General features: G+C 44.6%; 1 protein-coding gene across 2 annotated transcripts in view; it reads right to left on the bottom strand.

The window, feature by feature from the left end:
• Nucleotides 1-18224, bottom strand: part of LOC141110418 (uncharacterized) — a 91443-nt gene that overhangs the window by 34525 nt on the left and 38694 nt on the right. For both annotated transcript variants that reach the window (XM_073601756.1, XM_073601758.1), the window contains 3 exons: nucleotides 14293-14415; nucleotides 10950-11057; nucleotides 6050-6196 (listed from right to left, as the gene is read on the bottom strand). In XM_073601756.1, the coding sequence (XP_073457857.1) occupies nucleotides 6050-6196; nucleotides 10950-11057; nucleotides 14293-14415 (378 nt within the window). The remainder of the gene's footprint in view (nucleotides 1-6049; nucleotides 6197-10949; nucleotides 11058-14292; nucleotides 14416-18224) is intronic.

Consider the following 18224-nt stretch of genomic DNA (forward strand, 5'->3'; position numbering starts at 1 on the left):
ACCATAAATTGTATGCCCCCAAAGGACCCCCACAGAATATAATGAGATGACAGGCGATGAGCAAGTGTCATGACAACCCCACAGCCTGAATTAACCCCTGAAACCCGTACTTATCGTGCAAGCGTGGTAACGAGGTAACCGGGCGCTAGCAGCGTGGCCCCATGCAGGTGAAATGGCAGCACCCGCAGGCTGCCCTGTCTGCAAACTGTACTACCATGGACACCCCCATCCGCAGCCTTACAGCATGTGGATGCACTGTGCCCATTGACAGGCGAGGACGCTGATGACATGTGATGGAGCTTTTGTACTGGTTGCCACTAAGGAGTAGGATTGGGAGATGCTCAGATCCCGACCGGACCCTGAAATGGGGAGAATAGTGGCAACTGGATCGGGATGTACAGGAGCCCTAAGCCCCAGTGATCAGGAGAGGGAGCCTCCCCATCCCACCATTGAGCCGGAAATAGTTGCACCGCCCCCAGAGAGGGGCTGAGACCGCCATCCACAGGCGGACAGCGGGGAGCTTCCAGCCAGTAGATGCCTGAGACAGTCCAGGTGGAGGTGGCCACCTGCTCCGTGGACCCCCCCCCCCCCGACCAACCCTGAACGCTGCATGTAAAAGCAGGGTAACATTCCCCACCACTTCCAGTCTAATGGTAAGTGCCAGCCTCCCCCAGATCACAGTGAAAACAGACCGAAGCACGTCCCCCCTTACCTGCGCCCGCCGTGCACTAAGCCCTCCGACAACACGTGGTGAGGAAACGCTGGCTGAAACCTGCCACTGAGCAGGGAGAAACAAATCCGCCGCATGTCTCCCTCAACCGATCGGCAAACCGGAAATTACGTCAGAGTCGCCAGCAAATGACGCACACGAGAGCCTATGACCACAAGGGAGGAGGCAAAGGAGGGCAGGCTTTATGCAGCCTGACTCCTCCTACAAATACAGGCTGACCTGCGGTCAGCCTTACACATATCAAATACTCAAATACACTGCCGGAAATAGTACACCACGGAATGCACTGTAGAATGCAGATCTAGGCTACACTGACTGGATGCAGAATAAATATATATATATATATATATATATATATATATATATATATATATATATATATATATATATATATATATACTTTCTATCCCTGTTTCTTTCCCCCCGCTTCGGTCTCTTATCTAGCCTTATGTTTAGACGTTGCCCATTAGGTTGTCTGTTGATCGTCTGTCATCCACATACACAAATATTTAAACATAAGCTAGTCATACAGCTTTTTACAGTCATGAGTACATGTGGGAGACGTCTTTTAGTTAACATCTTAGAGCAACCTACAGGAGTTCTATTTCATGGAGCCCGTTCGAGTATGGCTATTGTGCATTCTCTCCGGACATCCATTCCTTTTTATTTTTGGTTTTTGAATAGGTATCCCTTTTATTCATTGAACTTTTGATGTTCTGACTTTTTGATACAATATTTAAACAAATATTCATAGGAGTATTTTGGGACTCCTAATCTGTAACCATTCTATAAGCACAGTTTTATGTCTTATCTTTGTGCAAAATGTTCTTATTGGTTGAAATTTATACTTTAAAGAGGAGGTCCAGTCAAAAAAAAAAAAAAAATTTGCAGCTGCTGACTTTTAATCGGACACTTACCTGTCCCAGGGTCCAGCGATGCGGGGGATCGAAGCCCCGCTCGTCCCCCCCTCCGTTCAGCGGCTCCAGCATTGCAACTGTGGGCGCCAGGCCTGGCACCCACTGCGCATGCGCGAGCGGCACCGCGCGCCGTGATTGGCCGCTCAGTCACCTGGGACCTGTAATGGGTCCCAGATGATTGACAGGAGGGAGGGAGCAAGCAGAGCGGAGCCCTTCCTGTGCCGAGGGGGAAGTGATGTCACCAGCCCAGGCACTGGAAGAGGCAGACTACAAGGGACCCCCTAGCAACAGGCATTTAGAGGTGAGTTAAAAAAAAAATATCCAAACCTTTTTTTGTTTTTTTAGGATTTTTCATGTATTTTTTTTTTTTTTTTTTTTTTTGGGTGGAACCCCCACTTTAATTCGTTTTTTCGTTTATTTGTATACTAATTGGGTTATGAGTGCCCTGTATTGAATATAGGATTATCTGACACATTGGCCTTTTTACGTTTTTTGATTAGGGACTAGAACATTGTGAACGAGTACTTAGCATTATACACTAAAATCATCTATTTAGGTGATTTATTTATTTATATATATATATTAACTGATATTGTCTTCCTCTGTCTTTTATTCTAATGCTCATGCAGTACACATATTTCCGCGGGACAATGTCTTAGTATGAACAATTTATTTATGGGATAGATTGTTCCATTTTTTTGGTCACTTTAGCTTTGTGTCCATATTTAATACGTACATTCACACAGAACAATGTAACATTATTGATAATTTATTCATAGTACACATCTATTTTCACCTTTATCATAGTTTGCATTTTTTATGTTCTTTTCCCAATTTTGTAGTAATCTTTTTATTCCCCTTCCCCCAGTTTTTTTTTTGGGCTTTAGGGCATTTATTTTACTCTCCATTCACTATCACAAGTATCACCAAATCAACCTTTCTACAGTATTTACTCTAATGCCCCGTACACACGGTCGGACTTTGTTCGGACATTCCGACAACAAAATCCTAGGATTTTTTCCGACGGATGTCGACGGATGAAACTTGTCTTGCATACACACGGTCACACAAAGTTGTCGGAAAATCCGATCGTTCTAAACGCGGTGACGTAAAACACGTACGTCGGGACTATAAACGGGGCAGTGGCCAATAGCTTTCATCTCTTTATTTATTCTGAGCATGCGTGGCACTCTGTCCGTCGGATTTGTGTACACACGATCGGAATTTCCGACAATGGATTTTGTTGTCGGAAAATTTTATATCCTGTTCTCAAACTTTGTGTGTCGGAAAATCCGATGGAAAATGTGTGATGGAGCCCACACACGGTCGGAATTTCCGACAACAAGGTCCTATCACACATTTTCCGTCGGAAAATCTGACCGTGTGTATGGGGCATAACAGTTTTTTGAAACTGTAGTTACTACATATACAGTGATGATCCTCCTTTGCACTAAAATTTTAGTCTACCTAGTCTTGTTTTATATATATATATATATATAATTTTTTTTTTTTTCTTTTTTCATTGATTTATTTACGTTCCGTTTATTTGTATTTATTTTATTCAATTTCATGTATGTATAGTCTTCACTAGGTTGTCTTTATTTTTTTTATTTCATTTCATTTACTTTTTTTTTTCTTTTCACTTTTCATTTTACGATATTCTGTTGCTTATACACCATATCATTATGAGAATTCCCTCAATTCACAACTTATTACTCAGCAACATGTGTGGAGATCTCTGGTGGACGGTTCCCAGCTGTTCTGAGTTCCTATATAATTATATGGTCATATGTTTTATTACATAGAGTATATATGTGGTTTGCATTCTCATATTTGTCAGCTATGAGTAAGCACTTGGTATGAGTATGAAATGCGTCAGCTGTCTTTCTGTACCACTCTGCTTTGGTGTCATGTATACTTTGTGATCCTGGTTCACAAATAAAGGCATAAGAAAATTCTATCGGTGTGCGGCTGTCCAGAATTTCACCGTCTATCTTCATATATATATTAGACTGACTGTATATACTGTATATATCAAATACACTGCCACTGACTGAATAAACTGCCTGCTTAATCTAAATCACACTATCTCTCCGTCCACACCAACAACACTACACAGGGCCACCGTGTAGGCAGCCTTATATAGTGTGGGGCGTGGACTTAGTCCCCCCGAGCAATGATTGGCCAAAGGCACCCTGCCTTTGGCCAATTATGGCTTTCTTAGCAGAGGGCGCTGGGATTGGCCAAAGTATGCAGGTCAGGTGCATGCTTTGGCCAATCATCATACAGCAATGCACTGTGATCTCGCAGTTCATTATGGGGCATTCCGCGGGCGCTCGAATTTCCGACGAACGCCCGATAATGTTCGTTCTTCGGCGAATAGGCGAACACCCGATGTTCAACCCGAACAACGAGCTCATCCCTAATAGGGAGTACATCTTTAAGATAGAAAGGTACTATTAACTTGTTGTATGGTAGTTGTAGTTTGTAACGGTACTATCTACCTTTTTTTTTGTAATGTGCTAAATGTTGGCGCTATAGAAATCCTGATTCCTATATAATAATAAAAATAGCATGTCTTTCAGTGCGTGCAGTGTTTCCCGCAAGCCCCTATGTCTCTACATGGCCCCTTTTTCACTAAGTCAACGTAGGGCCGTCAGCGTGAAACACAGTGCACAGTGATGGACACATTATTGTTCGATAGCAGCAGCACTAATAGATCTGTGACAGATCAAAGAAGGAACTAGTTGCTCTGCAGACAGCACAATTCACATTACATCAGCGATGGCCTGTCCATTGGGGTTGCACGTGCACCACCCCCCGCCCGGCCCCCTGATCTACATACAGGGCACCGGATGCATGGATTCCAATGGCGGGGGTGTGTTTTTTTGAATCTGTGATTAGAGCCAGAGGCTTCAAAAAAGGGTGGGCTCGGGCGCAGAGCACTGCGCCCCCCCACCCCGTTGTGTGACAATAGCAAATAAATATTCACTATCACCACACTGATCCTCCTCTCGGCCAATCAGGAAGCGGGTCTTGAGACCCGTCACCCGATTGGCTAAAAGGACACGCAATCCCATTGGACGCCTGGGAGGAGGAGGGAAGAGCCACAGCCGTGATGCAAAAGAGGAGGAGAGGACACAGGAGCTACTGCCCAAAGCCTGTAGGAGCCCGCAAACCTGCCCATAGGGGCCTGCTGCCCATAGGAGCCCACAACCTGCCCATAGGAGCCCGTAACCCGGCTGCTGCCTGCCGCCTGTAGGAGCTCACAACGTAGATGGGGTAAGTGCCGGTGTGGTTGTTTGCCCCCCCAAAAAAAAACACCAGCTGTCACTGCATTACACAGGTGCTGTTTATAAAATAGGAGAGTTCAGATTTAGTATTGGGACTCCTAACTTTACACGCAAATGAAATTTAATGGCCTCCCAGTCTTAGTCTGTAGGGATCAATATTGAGTTGACCCACCCTTTGCAGCTATAACAGCTTCAACTCTTCTGGAAAGGCCATCCACAAGGTTTAGGAGTGTGTCTATGGGAATGTTTGACCATTCTTCCAGAAGAGCATTTGTGAGGTCAGGCACTGATGTTGGAGGCCAGTCAAGTTCCTCCACCCCAAACTCGCTCATCCGTGTCTTTATAGACCTGAATTTGTGCACTGGTGCGCAGTAATGTATGAACAGGAAGAGGCCATCCCCAAACTGTTCCCACAACGTTGGGAGCATGATATATATTATGATAATGTCTTGGTATGCTGACGCCTTAAGAGTTCCCTTCACTGAAACTAGGGGGCCAAGCCCAACCCCTGAAAAACAACCCCACACCATAATTCCCCCCCTCCACCAAATGATTTGGACCAGTGCACAAACCAAGGTCCATAAAGACATGGGTAAGTGAGTTTGGGGTGGAGAAACTTGACCTCAACCCAATAGAACACCTGGGATGAATTAGAGTGGAGACTGTGAGCCAGGCCTTTTCATCCACATCAGTGCCTGACCTCACAAATGTGCTTCTGGAAGAATGGTCAAACATTCCCATAGACACACTCCTAACTCTTGTGGACAGCCTTCCCAGAAGAGATTAAGCTGTTTTAGCTGCAAAGGGTGGGCCAACTCAATATTGAACCCTACGGACTAAGACTGGGATGTCATTAAAGTTCATGTGCGTGTAAAGCCCAATACTTTTGACAATATAGTGTATAATATATATATATATATATATATATATATATATATATATATATATATATACACACACACACATTTTTTTTCTTCATGGGGATCTACAAGATGTCATTGTGGATTCAGTCAGTACCCAGAACTCAAGTGATTGATAGGGCAATATCCAATGGAAAAAATCCTTGTTCTGTACCATGACAATGGAGTAGGAAGGGTAGATTTACTTACTATCTGGTATTGATGGGGTACAGCCATCTCCATCACAGCAACTTATACCCATCAAGTACTTGGTGCCAGCCACAGTCATGGAACCAGCGATGTTACATTTGCTTACAGGAGCCCAAGATCGGACGACTACGTATGACTTCACTCCATCTGAAAAATGAATTAAAGTTCTCTAAAACATTGACAGAAACAACACAAGCCTTATGGTCTTCCAATGTTGCTTAAAGTAGTATTAAAGGTTTGGCTTTAAAAAACAAACATGTTAGACTTACCTGCTCTGTGCAGTGGTTTTGCACAGAGCAGCCCGGATCCTCCTTTTCTTCTCAAGTCCCCCGCTGGAGCTCCTGGCTCCTCCCCCTTGACCAGAACAATAGGAAGGGTCCCGCAACCCTTCCTATTGTTCTCGCATTAGGGATGGAGGTCCACAGACTGGATTGACAGCCCCTCTTTTTTCATGTCATCCGGGTGTGATATGATCAAGCCCCTGACATTGATCCACCATGTCCGGGCTTGTGTTTTAGAGACAGAGATTTCTTTGTTGTCTGTGAGAATTTTCAGCACAGACATTTCAATTTTGAGTACCCACACTGAGGTTGGTGTCCAGGGCTTTTTCTGTTTACTGCCGGGAGCTGCGATGCGCTCTGCGTGCCCCCCGCCCCCTCACCCTCCTCCCCGCCCCTCCGTGCGGTGGGGGATAGGTGTGGGAGGGAGGGAGGTATCACAGCGCATTGGCGCCACGCATCCTGCTTCTCGTGTGCCGTCACCGCCTGACGCCATCACGTCGAGCATGTGACTTTGCCATCTGAGCCGACACAGCTGGGGAAATGAGCGTCTGTCGTGGGCGGACTAGACCGCCGGCGTCGGAGCTCCTCCCTGTTCTTGCCGTGCTAGCGTGACGCTGGTGGGAGTCAGCGTGCACGTGTGCAGGGCTGCTATATCTGGCTTCCCTGGGCGCAGTTCCCTATTGTCATCCAACACTTGATGCTGCAGTCCATCCCACCACTTCATTCCACGCTGAGACACCAGTAAGTCACCCCTTACTATGGTCTATCTTGTAAACCATGCATCACTTTCCAACTTTGGATGAATTGACATTCTCATACCATGACATTAAATCTTTTCAGACTTTCCCTGGTAGCCACCAATGGTGTAATATCCAGTTTTACCATACACTTCCAACTTGTGTCCTGCGTCTTGGGGAGCCTCCGGATGTACGCCCCGTCAGCATGCTGCTCCATTACCTCAGCTCCCGGCAAAGATTGGTTGACCTTGGTTCCATACCTATTATACCTCACTACAGTGAGTTCTTGTAAGCATTTTTGATTATACTTACCCACTTTCTTTTCAATAGGTTCAAATACATCCTACTAATTTTATTCTATCATATTTTGTAGATATACCACTAGCACCCGCCCCTGATGAGTGTAATATACACGAAACGCGTCGGGCATTGTTTGGGATGCACATACTAGCCCCTACTCAATCATCCATTCTGGGCATTCTGGGATGTTTCCTTACACCTCGATCAATCTACTTTTTTCTTTTTCAACTTGATTTTGTATTTTACTGTGGTCTCATTGTCTCTTTTGCAAGTGTTGTTATATATTTATGTACCACTATGAACTCATTAGAATGCATTGACTGATCAATCCAGACCACTGCGGGGCACTTGGCTACCAGACCCAGATGTACCCTAGTTGCCTGTATTGCACGCACACTTTTAATAGTGTGTGTGAACAAACATGAAATTACATTTTTTATAATGTTGTCTCACCCATGTGGTCCCTGTTATTGACATGTTTTATGACTCTTATGACAATAAATGTGTACTTTTATTTTATCTATCTCCACCATGTCTATGGCCTCACTCAAAGTCCCAAACTTCTTATTTTTTCCCCTTAACCAGTGCCCGGAGTAGCAAGCCGCTTGTTACAGGGGTACTGCTGGGTGATCACTCTCGTGCCCTGCTCTCTGCGTCCATAAGACCCGTAGAGCCGAGGCTCTCAGCCCCGCTACCCACTCTCTCCTCATTGGCTCACTGGCTGTGATTGACAGCAGTGGCAGCCAATGGCTGCCATTGCTGTCTCAGCCAATGAGGAGAGGAAGTCCCGGGACAGCCGAGGCTCTCGTGCACATTGCTGGAATCAAGAGGGGATTCACGTAAGTAATAGAGGGGCTGCTGCACCGTTTTTTTGTTTTTTTTTTGCATGAATGCATAAAGGTAAAAAACCTTCAGCCTTTACAATCACTTTGAAGTGGGCCCTATAGTGGACCTAGTATCAGATATACAGTGCCTTGCAAAAGTATTCACCCCCTTGGCTTTTTACCTATTTTGTTACATTACAGCATTTAGTTCAATGTTTTTTTAATCTGAATGTTATGTGATATGAATATGTGATGGATCAGATCACAATAGTCTAAGTCGGTGAAGTAAAATTCAAAAAATATATACATAAAACTATTTTTCACAAATTAAAAACTGATATTTGGCATGTGCGTATGTATTCACCCCCTTTGTTATGAAGCCCATAAAAAGTTCTGGTGCAACCAATTACCTTCAGAAGTCAAGTCACATAATTAGTGAAATGATGTCCACCTGTGTGCAATCTAAGTGTCACATGATCTGTCATTACATACACACACCTTTTTGAAAGGCCCCAGAGGCTGCAACATCTAAGCAAGAGGCACCACTAACCAAACACTGCCATCAAGACCAAGGAACTCTCCAAACAAGTAAGGGACAATGTTGTTGAGAAGAACAAGTCAGGGTTGGGTTATAAAAAAATATCCAAATCTTTGATGATCCCTAGGATCACCATCAAATCTATCTGGTAAAGCTGGTCAGAGTTGAGGGAAAGATGGATGGTGCTAAATACAGGGATATTCTCGAGCAAAACCTGTACCACTCTGTGTGTGATTTGAGGCTAGGACGGAGGTTCACCTTCCAGGAAGACAATGACCCCAAACACACTGCTAAAGCAACACTTGAGTGGTTTAAGGGGAAACATGTAAATGTGTTGGAATGGCCTAGTGAAAGCCCAGACCTCAATCCAATAGAAAATCTGTGGTCAGACTTAAAGATTGCTGTTCACAAGTACAAACCATCCAACTTGAAGGAGCTGGAGCAGTTTTGCAAGGAGGAATGGGCAAAAATCCCAGTGGTAAGATGTGACAAGCTCATAGAGACTTATCCAAAGGGACTTGGAGCTGTGATAGCCGCAAAAGGTGGCTCTACAAAGTATTGACTTTAGGAGGGTGAATAGTTATGCACATTGACTTTTCCTGTTATTTTGTCCTATTTGTTTTTTGAAACAAAAAAAGCATCTTCAAAGTTGTGGGCATGTTCTGTAAATTAAATGATGCAAATCCTCAAACAAACCATGTTAATTCCAGGTTGTGAGGCAACAAAACACGAATAATGCCAAGGGGGTGAATACTTTTGCAAAGCACTGTACTGTATGTTTTATGGTAAGTGCATGCATGCCTAATAATGTGTAGGTGTAACATTTCCAGATACAGAGATCACAGTCTACCCCCCCCCCCAACAATGCTTTCATCAACTTTTCTCTAAATAAGGATGGCACTGTCTTTATTGCAGGCATCATCCAGGGCCAACATCTACATCCTGGACTCCCACCGCCACTGGACAGCCATTTCAGCCAATCAGTGCCTGCCCCTGCTGGTGTGTTGGCAGTTCCCGCAATGCACATTAAAATGTAACTAAACCCAGGACCCTGCATTTATTATATCTGGTCTCCCACACAGTGGCGGCTGGTGGTCATCCTACACTTACCCCATCTAGGTCGCAGGCATCGCTCCTCTGGGCGTCGGGCGATGGCTTCCTCCTCCCGTGCATCACGCCGAGCATCTCTTCCCTCCTCCTCCTAGGCAGCCAATCAGATTGCCTCTCCATTCAGCTACTCAGGTGACGGGTCTCAGGACCCTCTTCCTGATTGGCCAGGAGGGGAATCAGGAAGACAATAGTGAATATTCATTTGCTATTGTTACACAAATGGGTGTGCTCGGGGCACAGAGCCCACACTTTTTTCAAGCCTTTTAGAGCCTCAGGCACATGCTTCAAAAATAAAAAAAAGACCCCATTGGTATAAATGCGCCCGGCACCCTGCATGTAGATTAGGGGGCTGGACGCATGGATAGGGGGGCGGCGCCCCTGTGCCCTGCATTACAGGCCGCCACTGCTCCCATAGTACACAGAACATGGACATGCAATTATTTTAGTAAATATAAACTGCTAAATACCTTTTCTCATCAGCAGTATATAGCAGTCTTGTGACTTCTATCAGTGTCTGGTTAAAGCCTGTAGGAGGAGTTTTCAATCTACTCTGACTGTCCTATGAGGCTGCATAATCCCTGACCCTCTGTCTGGACAGTGCAAAAAACAAACAAACTCTGTACTATCAGGAGATGGATTGGGGAGTGTGGAAGAAGGGGAGGTTCAGAGAAGACAGGATCAAACAATCTTTTTGCACACTGCAGAGGATTAGCCCCTTAGGTTCCATAGTGAGTATAACAAGCATGATTTACTGCATATACAGACTGATTTCACTGTTGTGGGTTCAGTGACACTTTAAGGCACCGGACACCGGAAAAGTGTGAACGGAGCTTTAGATAATAACCCCCAATAAAGTGTTTACTGCTTTTTATTTTTTAGGTTGTGATAAGTTATTTGTTATTGTGTGATAAATGTATAAAACATACAATAAAAACCAAGAAAGACTTTTTTTTTTTTATTTGAAAACAAACATTAGAGCTATTATTATGCAGCTGACAAAATAATATTCTGAGATTTATATTTAGCCCCTCCTGATTTTTAGATGTTTGTACAGAAGGAAGAAAGTTTACAGATGAGAGCGAACCAAAAGAATATAAAAATGTCTCTTACTTTTGGTGGATATCTGGTAAGCGGACGCACATTTGGAATTTGCAGGGATTACACTTAATGAGGAGGTACATGTTGGACTCTCGGATGAGCAGTGGACACATGAAGTGCCTAAAATATAAAACAATCACATTAAAGATGAACTTCAAAACTGAAAACTGATAAGCTCAGCTCTCTGTCACTCTGCTCTCTCCTCCTTTCAGCATGTCCTTTGCACTGTCCATTTGATTGGCTCCTTATTTATTCTCCCTCCCCCAGTATAAGGCTGATAACCAGTACAATTCAAGTGCTTACACTGCTTTTATTTGAAAAAAAAAAACACAATAAAAAGTAGGACTCTGCATTCACTATATCTGGTCTCCCGCAATACACAGAACATGGAAATGCAACTATTTTAGAAAATATAAACTGCTAAATACTTTTTCCTATCAGCAGTATATATCAGTCTTGTGACTTCTATCAGTGTCTGGTTAAAGCTTGTAGGAGGAGTTTTCATTCTCCTCTGACTGTTCTGTGAGGCTGCAGGACCCCTGACCCTCTGTCTGGACAGTGCTGGTTGGCCCTGTGCTGATAACATGCACTCTCCCAAGAAAAAGAAAAACTCTAGCAATTCACACCAAACTGAGCATGTCCCCCAAGGCTCTGTTAAAGCGGCGGGGTTGCCACCTGTCCGGGATTCACCAGACTGCGATATCAGACTGCCCGAAACCCGGCACATTATTCAGACCAGATTATGGCTTCCAGATACATCTAGATGAGAGGTGCTGACTGCCAAGGGGTGAGTGAGCTCACCATCCATCCCTGTCTGTGACTGAAGTCTCCACCCTTCTCTCTCCTGCCTCTCTCCAGGTTCAGGTCCTGAGATTGGCTGAGAGGAGAAGTGATCCTATTGGCCGCCGAGGAGGAGGAGGAGGGGGAGGGAGGAGATGCAGGGGAAGCCACGCCGGCGTGAAGCCAAGGAAGGAGGAGATGCAGAGGCCCGCTGCCCAGAGGAAGCCTGCGACCTAGATGGGGTAAGTACGGGATGCCAAAAAATATATCACCAGCCACCACTACTCTGTTCTATCAGCAGATGGATTGGGGACAGTGGAAGAAGGTGAGGATCAGAGAAGACAGGATCAAACAGCCTTTTTACACAATGCAGAGGATTAACCCCTTAGGTTCCACAGTGAGTATAATGAGCATGATTTACTGCATATACAGACTGATTGTACTGTTGTGGGTTTAGTAACACTTTAATGATTTAATAATATGTTTGGGGTACCAAGGTATTTAGAAGAAAAAGTCATTTAGATTGTGGTTGTTGATATTTCCCTGCCGGCTTTTTTCTCTCTTTTTTTTTTTTTTTTTTTATTAACAACATGTGGAGCTCTGGGATCCTCCAAGATACATATGAGACCTTTGGGCCGGGTTCACCTACACACACTATATTACCAAAAGTATTGGGACACATGAACTTTAATGGCATCCCAGTCTTAGTCCGTAGGGTTCAATATTGAGTTGGCCCGCCCTTTACAGCTATAACAGCTTCAACTCTTCTGGGAAGGCCGTCCACAAGGTTTAGGAGTGTGTCTATGGGAATGTTTGACCATTCTTCCAGAAGTGTGTCCCAATACTTTTGGTAATATAGTGTATGTGTGAATTTGATTTTTTTTTTTTTTATCGCGTCCAATTCGCATGACTCTCAATGGAGCCGGTTCACACATGACCGGGGCGGCCGCGATGTGAATTACAAAAGGGTCCTGTGCGTGTTTTGGGTCCGGTTCAGGTACAAATTCAGGCAAAATTTTTGATCTGAATCGCACCTGAACCGGTGAACAGAAACGCACCGGACCCCAGGCTGGAAACCGCAGCCACACAACTGTGAACCTGGCCTACGTGTCATCTATGTATTTTGGGGGGATTCTTAGGCAAACAAACCAATAGCCACCCCCCTCCTGGTCAGTCGGTCCCCCCTATCGCTCGCTTTTCCGTCTGCCCCACCAGCCCTGCACTTACCCCTGTGGGAGGTGGGAATTGGGACCGGAGACCAGGGGAGCCGAGCCAAAGTGTCAGGAATGGCTGGATGACGTGGGAGGAAAGAGAATGGAAGCCCGTGCTTCTCCTCTCAGCCAATCAGGTCTCAGGACCCGATTCCTGATTAGTCCGGGAGGAGAATCAGGAAGACAATAGTGAATATTAATTTGCTATTGTCACACAAGTGGGTGGGCTCCGGGTGCAGTGCAAACAACCATCCCTGGCACTTACCCCAACTAGCTTGCGGGCTCCTACCGGCGGCAGGCAGCGGATAGATTGCGGGCTCCTATGGGCGGGTTGCGGGCTCCTATATAGCTCCCAACTGTCCCTGATTTGGAGCAATGTCCCTCTGTCCCTCATTCCACCTCATTTGTCCCTCATTTTGGTCTGATCTATATAGTTATATATAAAAGCCACTTTTTATCTGTCAAAAAGTGTTTCCCAGCGCTAAACCTTTCATCCAAATTCTAAATTGCAGCATTTGTACATTTTAAAAGCCAATACAAAGGAATAACAGTGGTAAAAAAAATTCCTTGTGGATTTAATTAACCTTCTTTTTTTTTTTTGGTTCATTTTAATTTTTTTAAGGGGGTGTGGCAGGGGGCGTGTCTTATGCTTACATACATTTGTTAATAGATGTCCCTCATTCCCATCTCAAAATGTTGGGAGGTATGGGCTCCTATGGGCAGGTTGCTCGCTCCTACACACGGTGGGCAGTGTCTCCTGTGTCCTCTCCTCCTCTTTTCCATCAAGGCCGCTTCTGCTGTGCGGCTCCTCTCTCCTCCTAGGCATCCAATAGGGTCACCTGTTGTTTCAGCCAATCGGGTGAGGGGTCACAAGACCTGCTTCCTGATTGCCTAAGAGGAGGATCAGTGTGTTCAATCGCTATTGTCACACAACTGGGTGGGCTCAGGGCGCAGTGCCCTGCGTCCCCGAGCCCACCCTTTCTGAAGCCAATTAGATCCTCTGGCTCTAATCACGTGCTTCAAAAAAAAACCCCAACGTATTGTAATCCATGAGTCCATGTAGATTAGGGGCTGGGCACATGGATTGGGGGGGGGGGAGCCGTGCTCCTGCACCCCTTATGGACGGACCACCACTGACTGCACTTAATGATTAGGGTGTGCCCAGGCACACCTGGCACACCCTCTGCTCACACCTATGAAGGTGACTGAGGCTGGGGTATGTCCTGAAGGGGCTGCCTGAATGATTTGCAAAATGTCTATAATGTTACTCAGGTCCAGTTGAATGCAACCAACTACTACTAGATATACCATGACCTCCGCACATCGGAACCTTCATAGGCACAACGGAATAGTCTTTTTCTTACCTGTTGCAGTGCTGCTGGTTGCAGGGAAACAATAAAAAAATATTGTTTCAACGTTAGTTTGAGTCATATAGGAATAATCTGCCAGATCACAGAGGGTTGAAGTTGCGCAGCCCATCACACTTCCTGAAGAAAACAAACAAATCTCAGAAATTTAGAAACACTTTTCAGGTAACACGTAAAATCACCGTTAATGAAGAATTCCAGGTATGGATATATTTGTATAATTACTAGACACGTGCACTGCCGAAAAATGTGTTTGTTTTCATTTCATTCATCTTTTTGTTTTTTCGTTTTTTGAGTCATTAGTTATGATCGTAGCTCTTAAATGAAAAAAAAAAATCGTGAATTCGAAAAAAAATTTGAAAAAAAAAAATCTGAAATTCAGAAATTCGATAAAAATCGGAGATTTCAGAAATTCGAAAACCCGAAAATTCGAACATCTAAAATAATAACTAACTAATAATAACTTAACTATTACTAACTATTCAATTATAGGTATTGGAATTTCCTTTTAAATTTGTCTGTTAGTGAACGTAATGAAGACAAATTTATCCGAAGTTACGAATTATCCGAAATAACAAATGCCACATCTGAACAAATGGAACTGAACAAATTAATAATAATAAAACTTTTTTTTATTATTATTGTAATTTATTATTATTAATTTGTTATGTTCCATTCGTTTAGATGCGGCATTCGTTATTTCGGATAATTCGTATTCGTTATGTTCACTAACAGCCAAATTTGAAAGGAAATTCCAATACCTATAATTTAATAGGTAGTAACTGTAATTATTCCAGATTTTCGAATTGTCGGGGGTTTCGAACTTCCGAATTTCCTCTTTCTTTTTTTTTTTCGAATTTCGCATTTCCGATTTTTTTTCCGAATTTCCATTTTTTTTCAAATTTCCGATTTTTTTCGAATTTCTGAATTTCCGATTTTTTTTTTTTTTTTTTAAATTTCCAATTTTTTCTCGAATTTCCAAACTTACAAATTTTTTAGAATATAGTAATTTCCGTTTTATTTGAATTACCGATTTTTCTTTTTTTTAGAATTCCCTAATTTTATTCAAATTTACGAATTTTTGAATATTCGAATTTACGAATATTCGGAAAAGTTTGTCAAATGGGTTTTCGTTAATTCGGGTTATATTTGTCGAAATTCGTTTAAAAAACGAATTCGGAATGAAACGAACTGCACATATTTATTAATTACATTGGTCCAGCTTGGAGCAATGCAGCTATGTATATACTATACCTGTAGGATCCTGCTAGAAGCTGAAATCACTGTAGTACACCGCTCTACTCCAGTGATCTCCACTAACTTCCAGGTCCCGGGCTGATTGGCTGCCCTGCTGCATTCTGAAAGCAGGAGGCGACTCCCTCGGCATGGGCACCAATCAGAGAACACTTTGCATTTTCTCAATGAGTCAAACACATGTTTGACTCATGTTATCTCCAGGGTCAGAGGAATGCCAGGCATAGCCATAAAAAACAACATTTATTTATCCAAATGGTATAGTCAATATATTGCACATTAACCACTTCATTACCGGGCACTTTGCCCCCTTCCTGCCCAGGACAATTTTCAGCTTTCAGAGCTGTCACACTTTGAATGACAATTACGCGGTCATACAACACTGTAACCACGTGAAATTTTTATCATTTTTTTCCCACAAATAGAACTTTCTTTTGGTGGTATTTGATCTACACTGGGTTTTTTTTTTTTTGCTAAACTAAAAAAGACTGAAAGTTTTTAAAAAAAAAAAACTGATGGGCACTGATAGGCAGAATTGATGGCCACTAATAGACGGCACTGATAGGCGGCACTGATGAAGAGCTACTCACAGGCATTACTGAAGGGGCACTGATTGGCACATTTATGGGCACTGATTGGAACTTTGATGGACATTGACAGGCATTCTTTATTGGGCACAGGCTGGCAGCTGATAGGCAGAGATTGGCAGGTGATGGGCACCTCTGATGAGGGCTAAACTGATTATCAGCGCAGACCCTTCCTGGCAGGCAGTTCCTGGTTCACACGATGATCAGCTGTGATTGGTTACAGCTGATCATGTGGTAAGAAGCCTCCGTCAAAGGCTCCTTACCACGATCGGAGATGCGGTGTGTCAGAGTGACACACCGCACCTCCGATCGCCGCGCTGCATGCCCCCACGAGCGCACGCCGGCTTGTTATGCTGATCACGTCATATGACGTCCGGTCAGGATAAGAGAACCAGTTTGCCGCCGTCATATTGCTATATGGCGGGCGGCAAGTAGTTCAAGGGGTTGTAAAAGGTTTGTTTTTTGTTATTTTTTTAAAATAACAAACATGTTATACTTACCTGCTCTGTGTAAAGGTTTTGCCATAGGCTCTAATAGGCTTCAAAAAAGATGAACTCGGAGGTGTGTTAGAAAAGCGTCTGTTACCTGTCACCAGGTTGGCTGAAAGGATAGGTGCTGCGATTGGATGTCTATCAGGAGGAGGGGAGGAGATGCATGGAGGACACAGCTCACTGTGCCTGACCTTCTGCAAGGTCCCACACCTCGCCGCCGTCACCCGCTGCCTGACCCGCCACCAAGACAGGGTAAGTCCTGGGCAGACAGCGAGCGGACGGGGGAGTCACAGTGGCAACTTTTGATGGGGCACAGTGGCGGCATTTGATGGAGCACAGTGGCACTATTTGATGGGGCACAGTGGCTGCGTTTGATGGGCACAGTGGCTGCGTTTGATGGGCACAGTGGCTGCAATTGATGGGCACAGTGAGGCTGCAATTGATGTTTTTTTCAGAATTTTTCAGTTTGTTTGCGCCCCTCCAAAAAATTTTGAGCACCAGCCACTACTGATGGGAACTAATCCTGGAGGTCACCTTTGTGACTGCTGATGAACAGAGGGAATTCTGGTGTCTGTCAGGGCTCAGACTGCAGATAACCAGGGACCAGAGGTGACGCAGGTGATGACCCGGATGTGACGTCACAGGCTGCCAGAAACACTCCAAGAGAAAACCGCTGGAAGGGCAAATCGCTGGACGGTTTGGACGCAATCAATCACAATTAGATGAAGTCATATGAAAAGCCAGTTGTCTTCAGGCGTAGATAAGGGGGGAGTCAGGGGTGGTCAAACCCCCCCAGAGCATCCTGGCAAAATGCCCAGACATTGTCCCTGCTGTTTAGCCTCAGCTTTAGCACAGTAGAAGCAATCAGAGTTTCGGAGTGCAGCAGCAAGCCCACCTTCTATTGTGCCCCATCCTCTCAGTTTAATAAGGGGTCCCCCTGAAAAGCATGAAATTACTGCGAGGGCTCAGATGCCGGCAATTGACAGTACACGGTTGTGGGAACTCCTAGACTCCTTCTTGAGGTATCATATGACACAGCCAAAGGGAGACTGGGGATGCAGAAGTTTTCCTGCTTCTGTGCCGTGCTGAATCTGAGGTCTGGTAAGTGGGGAGGCATCAATTGTCTATTTTGGGAAGGAGGAAGTGAGAATTCCAGCCTGGGGGAGTTTCCTTTGGTAGGGGGTTAAGGAAAGGGGGGGGGGGGGGGTTGGTTTGCTTTTGGAGAAGGGGGGAGTTTGTTGTAGAGAAGTTTACAGGGGGCGGTAAATGACAAGGATTTTGCTTCTGGGAGGGAGTTTGATTGGATGAAGGGAGATCTTCTTCATAATTAGGAATCTTTGCTGGGGGAGATGGTGTTGACCGAGGGAGATATTTTTGCTTTGGGGGGTCGGGGGGGTCAGTTTAGAGACCGGGGGGGGGGGTATTTTTGGAGGGATATTTGAGGGAGGGAGATATTTTTCAGTGGGAATCTTTGCTTGGGGAGGGAGGGTTCTTAGGAGAGAGAGGGGGATTATTTTTTTTTTTAATTATATTTACCTAGGTGAATGGAGCATCAATCCAATGTTGCATCTGTCCCCAGCTGCTTCAAAGACCACTG

The sequence above is a fragment of the Aquarana catesbeiana genome, linkage group LG10, assembly GCF_042186555.1.
Source record: "Aquarana catesbeiana isolate 2022-GZ linkage group LG10, ASM4218655v1, whole genome shotgun sequence".
Taxonomy (NCBI): Eukaryota; Metazoa; Chordata; class Amphibia; order Anura; family Ranidae; genus Aquarana; species Aquarana catesbeiana.